General features: G+C 36.3%; 1 protein-coding gene across 8 annotated transcripts; it reads right to left on the bottom strand.

The window, feature by feature from the left end:
• Positions 1-1,140: 1,140 nt before the first annotated feature.
• On the bottom strand, positions 1,141-3,965 carry LOC142530779 (tubby-like F-box protein 5). 8 transcript variants are annotated; one of them, XM_075636607.1, is made up of 5 exons: positions 3,668-3,964; positions 2,789-3,148; positions 2,594-2,681; positions 2,155-2,284; positions 1,141-2,075 (listed from the first exon to the last, which is right to left on the bottom strand). In XM_075636607.1, exons 2-5 carry the CDS (start codon positions 3,143-3,145, stop codon positions 1,403-1,405), a joined length of 1,248 nt encoding a protein of 415 aa, XP_075492722.1. In that variant the 5' UTR covers positions 3,146-3,148; positions 3,668-3,964; the 3' UTR covers positions 1,141-1,402. The 8 variants fall into 8 exon arrangements, with proteins under 8 accessions (XP_075492722.1, XP_075492721.1, XP_075492719.1 ...); XM_075636606.1 differs by having other exon boundaries at positions 2,789-3,153; XM_075636604.1 differs by having other exon boundaries at positions 2,789-3,160.
• Positions 3,966-5,921: the final 1,956 nt, after the last annotated feature.

A 5,921-nucleotide genomic window follows, 5' to 3' on the forward strand; every position in this document is an offset into this window, starting at 1 on the left:
AAATATCCATCTCACAAAACACGACCCGTGAGACCTTCTCACACAGATTTTTGTCTTATTATCAAGACTTCTTGTGTTGCATGTGACCATATACCGGATGTTATTAGTGGACCTTGAATTTCATATGCAATCATATGGAAAAATAGCATATCGCACTCTTGAAAACCAAAGGACGTATCTAATATTTTAAATCTCGTGTTTTAAAAAATCAGACATATATCCTTGTAAAAGGGTTATTTTATAAGAAACCACGGGGTTTTAAAAGACTTTTAGTTTTACAAATGAAGTTTTATGTTTTTAAATATTGGAATAAATGCAATTTACCACAATAATATCAAATTGAAATTTTATGGAGAAAAAATGCGGGTATAATTTAGATTTCCACCTATTTATATACGTTTTATATTTATAATTAAAGTGACATGTATCATCTAACACCAGCTAGTTTCGACAACATTAGCATCACCCACACCCACACCCACACCCACACCCAAACCCAAACCCAAACCCGCACAATGTCCATCTTTACGCTGATATTAAATGTAAACGCATGCAATACATCCATCAATATTTCTACACAATGCATGAGCTAGAGCGCTAGTAACTGAAAAAATAATGTCACAAGAGGCATGTTGCTTAAACATCAAGAGCCAATCTAGTAGCAGATGGCAGATGGCCAGATGACAGAAAGGAAAAAGTATTTCGCGAAAGCCGGCTTTAGTTAGGTATACATAACATAAGCTCGTGTCAGAGTCTTGGTTTGATTCATGGGCCTCAATATCTAGTCATGGCTCACAATTTCTGGCACTTCAATATGTCATTTGGACACAAAAGTGAAATTTTGCCCATTTTATCCTACACTTTTGAACTGGGATACAACATCAGTCTTGTCTTCTCATCCCATACCATGTAACTCAATTCCGTATAACTTATTGGCAACTCATGTATCACATTCTGACCTATCTACCATATATACATAGCCACGCGTGACAACAAGAAACAGACCCAACAATGTCTCATCTGGAAATTGGACCAATACATGATAAATTAACACTATGATTCTGAAATAAAAGAAGAAAGTAACTTAAATTTTGATTCCTATAGTGCATAGGCAACCATAAGCGCAAGATCCAATATTTGAGCAAACTTCAATAAAAAGAATAGGTAGGAGGGGAGGGTAACATCATATCAGTGTGGCATATAAATGAGACATTCAAAAGTTGTTATGGAATCCGAACATATATCACGAAAAGTGTCTCATCCTCTGAACTGCCAACAGATTGATAACTTTATAAGGCTAAGTTCTCAACTACAACATGGCAATGCAGAGTGGAATTTACCTTCCATTCTGGAAATTGACCAAAGTGTCCATGAGCAGCAATGATCATCAAGGTCCACCAGGTTATTCGCAGGCTGGTTTAGTATCGAAACTGCTCAAGCAGATTGCAAAGGCCTGAAATGCAGAAATTGGGTACCTATAATCCATGGTAAAGATGTCTTTCCCAATCTTCCCGAATTGCAAAATGACCTTTTCTTGTTCAGATGCAGGCACGTTAAGCCAAGGTTCAACAGATGCTACAAGCTGGAAATTTTTTACAGATGCAACAGTGACACGACCCTTAAAGTTGAGACACCAGCATTGCAACTGTTCATGCCATCTAGGCGACTTGTTTTTCAGAACAAGAGCCTCTACAAATTGCTGTTTTGATACAGGTATATTTGAGAGGTCGGGTGAGCTGAAATCTGCAGCAAGCTCCTTTCCTTTTGAAATTGATATGACGGGAGACTTGTCATCGACACATTGTGAAAATGATGTTGGTGTTGGTGCAATGCCACCTTCTTGGATTGCAGTGACAGGAACTGAATGTATGACACAGTTCATTCTCCTAGGACCTCTAGTGCGAAGAACATTCAGTTCGTACGAAATGGAGGCTATAACATAGTTATATGCAGGTAATATTGGAGATACTTGCTTAGCGTGGAATCTTCGGCTTTGTCGAGTATTAGGCTGAACGCCAACATCGTTTGGAGATTGGCTGCAATATATGGAGAACTTGGTCCCAAGAAAATTAGACCTGATATCATTATTTTTCGTTCAGTTAACACCAAACATCTAACATGTACATTTTCGACAAGTGACAGGAAAAGACTTACCTAAGTTTTCCAACATAGGTGTTGCTGGCTCGAGAAAAATCATCAGCAACCAAAGAGATAACAAAGTCCGTGCTTGTTGCCCTTCTGATCTTTTTTGCAGTCAACAGTAGTTTATCATTCTTGTCCTCAGCTGGAATTATATCACATGATAATTAGAAGAATTAGCTATCTATATTTACATATAAATGGACTGAAGCATTGAATCACGTCAACATTTTGCTCAAGAAGGTACGCTTCGAAATAAGACACAATAATAAATATCAAAGTAACAAATCAATGACAATCAGTACATTAAACGTGTAATTTTCCCAATCGAGCAAGAATGCCAATGCATACTGCATCTTTGTAAAATTATCTGATTAACCTGAAGACATAATTCATGGAAACTCCAGAGTCAGGCAATAGAATATTCAGGAAAATAAAAAACAAAATGACTTACATGGGGTCAGACCAAAGTAAAGTCGGTATGTGGAAGTCGCACGATCCCTCTTGATAAAGCATTGTATTGGAGCATCCCGTGGCCCTGGCTAAATGTAAGAAAATAAAAAGAATGGGAAAACTCATAATAAGATAAATAATCATCATAATCATATAAACCAAATCAAACAAAAACTAAACAGATGCTCAAAAACACCTGCTTTAAGGAAACGGGGAAAGTGAGCCTCCCACATTCTTCAGGAGTTTTCACAATTTCCTTTGCAATATCCCTCCAAGATCGACAAACCGATGCACAAAAGATGATAACAGCCCTAGCAGGCCAAGATGTCTCACTCTCTTCAACCCTTCGAATGATATCCAAAAGCAACTCAGGCGGTAAATTTGCCCACTGTCCTTCCTGCATTGGCTCAAAGGGACTTACATCAGGAGCAATAAATGATCTGTTGCGGCTGCTCCAATGCTTCGCCTCAATCCCTCTCCTTGATACGCCACCAATATCATCTTTCATCTCCTTTAGCTCCCGTACAATGTTCTTGAGCGGCATTTTAATCATTTACTATACTATACCCTTCAATTATAGTACAGGACTTTATAACAAATTGAATGAAAGTGATAAAAAAAAAAAGGCGTTCTTTCTTTTGGAGTATGGGGCAGATAAAAGAGAGAACAAAATATTATTTTCTTCCGTTTTGGCAGCAGATTTGCAATTCCAAAACAACAGATCCCATTAAGTTACTTCTACCACTTCAAATAGTCAAGAAAATCAAATATCTATAACTACTTAAAAACAGATCAAATGCTAACTACTTGAAAACTGATGAGAGACATATAATCCCAGAAAAGGACAAAGGAAAATCATGAATAATATCACACAAATAGTAATCCCACAACTTAACGAACTTTCATCATTTCATTCATCAATCAACATCAAAGGTAACAGATCACCACAATAATCCAAATCAGAACCGTGCACCAAGGAAAAAAGAAACAAGATTTCAAATGTCCAATAAACACAAAATGATCCAATTTTTCTCAAAACCACAGAAAAATTATCCAAGAAACTCCCACTACTAACCTCGAGAAAAGAAACGAAGAAACAAAGACGGAGTCTTGAAATTAGAAAGAACGGAGAAGGGCAGAAACAGATAAGAGGCAAATGGGTAAATGTAACTCCAAATTGGCTTCACAAATCTACATTTCTCACTACCAAACAAAAAAATCACCGTCACACAACGCCTTATTCGAGGTCTTCTTTCCCGAGGGGGGTGCAAGCGATGGCCAGGATGTGGGAGTGGATAGAAGACGACAGCTCCTTTCCAAGAAAGTGATGTAGAGAGAGTCTCCGCAGCGCTTGCACGCCTTTGTTTAGCCGTGTGTATGTATGTATGTATATATCTTGGGGTTTTTTTTTAAAATAATTTAAATTTTAAAATTAATTTCAAAAATAATTTAAAAAAAAGGTTTGCAACAATACCTCAATCCGTGTTTACGAAGCACGGACGATGCTCCACGTCCCCGTTCTGTAAGCGACGGAATATTTTAGTGACGGAATATATATCAAAATCCTTGCTATTTTAGTTGAACCGTCGCTCAAATTGAATCAGAGACGGTTCAAAAACCGTCGCTAATTTTAACGACGGTTACAAAATCGTCGCTGAAATGGAATCAGCGACGGTTCAAAAACCGTTGCTGTTGCTAATTTTAGCGACGGCTAAATGCCGAAATTTTGGTATTAATATCAACGGCGTACATTGTACGCTGCGAATAATTGTATTAACGGCGTGCATATGCACGCCGCGGATAATAGTATCAACAGCGTGCACATGTACGCAGCGGATAATCTTGAACGCACGCCGCGGGATAATAGTATCAACAGCGTGCACATGTACGCCACGGATAATCTTGAACTTTCAACGGCTTGCATATTTGCAGCGTGCAATGTGCGCTGCGAAAAGCCATTTTTGTTGTAGTGAAGACAGAGAAAAAACAGATAAGAAATTCATCAGGAATGGCTTTTAGCGATGAAAAACTTATTTCTTGATGAATTTCTTGTCTGTTTTTTTTTATGAATGGTTTTTAGCGATGAGAAACTTAGCGATGAAAAATGGTTTCCGTAGTGCAATGTGCGCTGCGAAAAGAGAATTTGCGCGCTGCGAAAAGCCATTTTTGTTATAGTGAAGACAGAGAAAAAAAACAGACAAGAAATTCATCAAGAATGGCTTTTAGCCATGAAAAACTTATTTCTTGATGAATTTCTTGTCTGTTTTTTTCTCTGTCTTCACTACAACAAAAATGATTTTTCGCAGCGCGTAAATTCTCTTTCTGCAGCGCACATTGCACGCTGCAAAGATGCAAGCCGTTGAAAGTTCAAGATTATCCGCGACGTACATATGCACGCTGTTGATACTGCACGTTGTTAATACAATTATCTGCAGCGTGCAATGTACGCCGTTGATATTTATATCAAAATTTCGGCATTTAGCGACGGTTTTGTTACCGTTCGCTAAAATGAGCGACGGTTTTTGAACTGTCTCTGATTCAATTTTAACAACCGTCGCTGATTCATTTTTAGCGACGGTTTTGATATATATTCCCTCACTAAAATATTCCGTTTACAGAGCACGGACGTGGAGCATCGTCCGTGCTTACGAAGCACAAACACTGCTCCACGTGAGCAGCGTCCGTGCTTCATAAGCACGGATTGAGTTATTGTTGCAAACCTTTTTTTTTAAAATATTTTTGAAATTAATTTTAAAAATTAAATTATTTTTTAAAAAGACCCAATATCTTGGTTAAATCGATAAAATATTACTACAACAGTAAAAGTGTAGATTTTTAAGTCAAAATTAATAAAATATTGCAAAAGTTAGCTATTAGTTAAAGCTAGATTTAGAAATTTATCTGATTGTTGGGTTTTAACATTATGAAAATTTTGGACAAAAAAGAAACAAAATTTAGTAAATCAAAAGTAAAAGATAATCAAGAAAATAGATGTTGAGACTTGAGATGAATATATATGTATATAAAAATAAATATGTATTCAATATCAAAAAAGTGAAAATTTTTTCTATCAAAATATATTAATATATCTAAAATAATGGGATTTAAGTGTAAATTTTAGCAATTTTCACTTCGTATGGATGATTACTTGAAAATATTTTATACAGTTTTGAATTAATTTTATACTTTTTTTCCCAAGATCATTTTCATAATTGTGTCTAATTCTTCTCAAGTTTAAAATGGGAAAAAATATAAATACATATAATCTAGTATGATCACAATTTCCCTTTTTTGCTACTCCATTAGATTTGAATTTAATGATTCCAATT

The sequence above is a fragment of the Primulina tabacum genome, chromosome 17 (genome assembly GCF_025594145.1).
Source record: "Primulina tabacum isolate GXHZ01 chromosome 17, ASM2559414v2, whole genome shotgun sequence".
Classification (NCBI taxonomy): Eukaryota; Viridiplantae; Streptophyta; class Magnoliopsida; order Lamiales; family Gesneriaceae; genus Primulina; species Primulina tabacum.

Excerpts from the sequence above, each read along its gene's own strand:
- LOC142530779 (XM_075636607.1), bottom strand. The coding sequence starts at position 3,145 with ATGATTAAAATGCCGCTCAAGAACATTGTACGGGAGCTAAAGGAGATG. Across the intron at positions 2,285-2,593 it reads TTACTTTGGTCTGACCCCAT|CTGAGGACAAGAATGATAAA; the intron begins GTAAGTCATTTT and ends ATATAATTCCAG. Across the intron at positions 2,076-2,154 it reads ACCTATGTTGGAAAACTTAG|GTCTAATTTTCTTGGGACCA; the intron begins GTAAGTCTTTTC and ends TAATGATATCAG.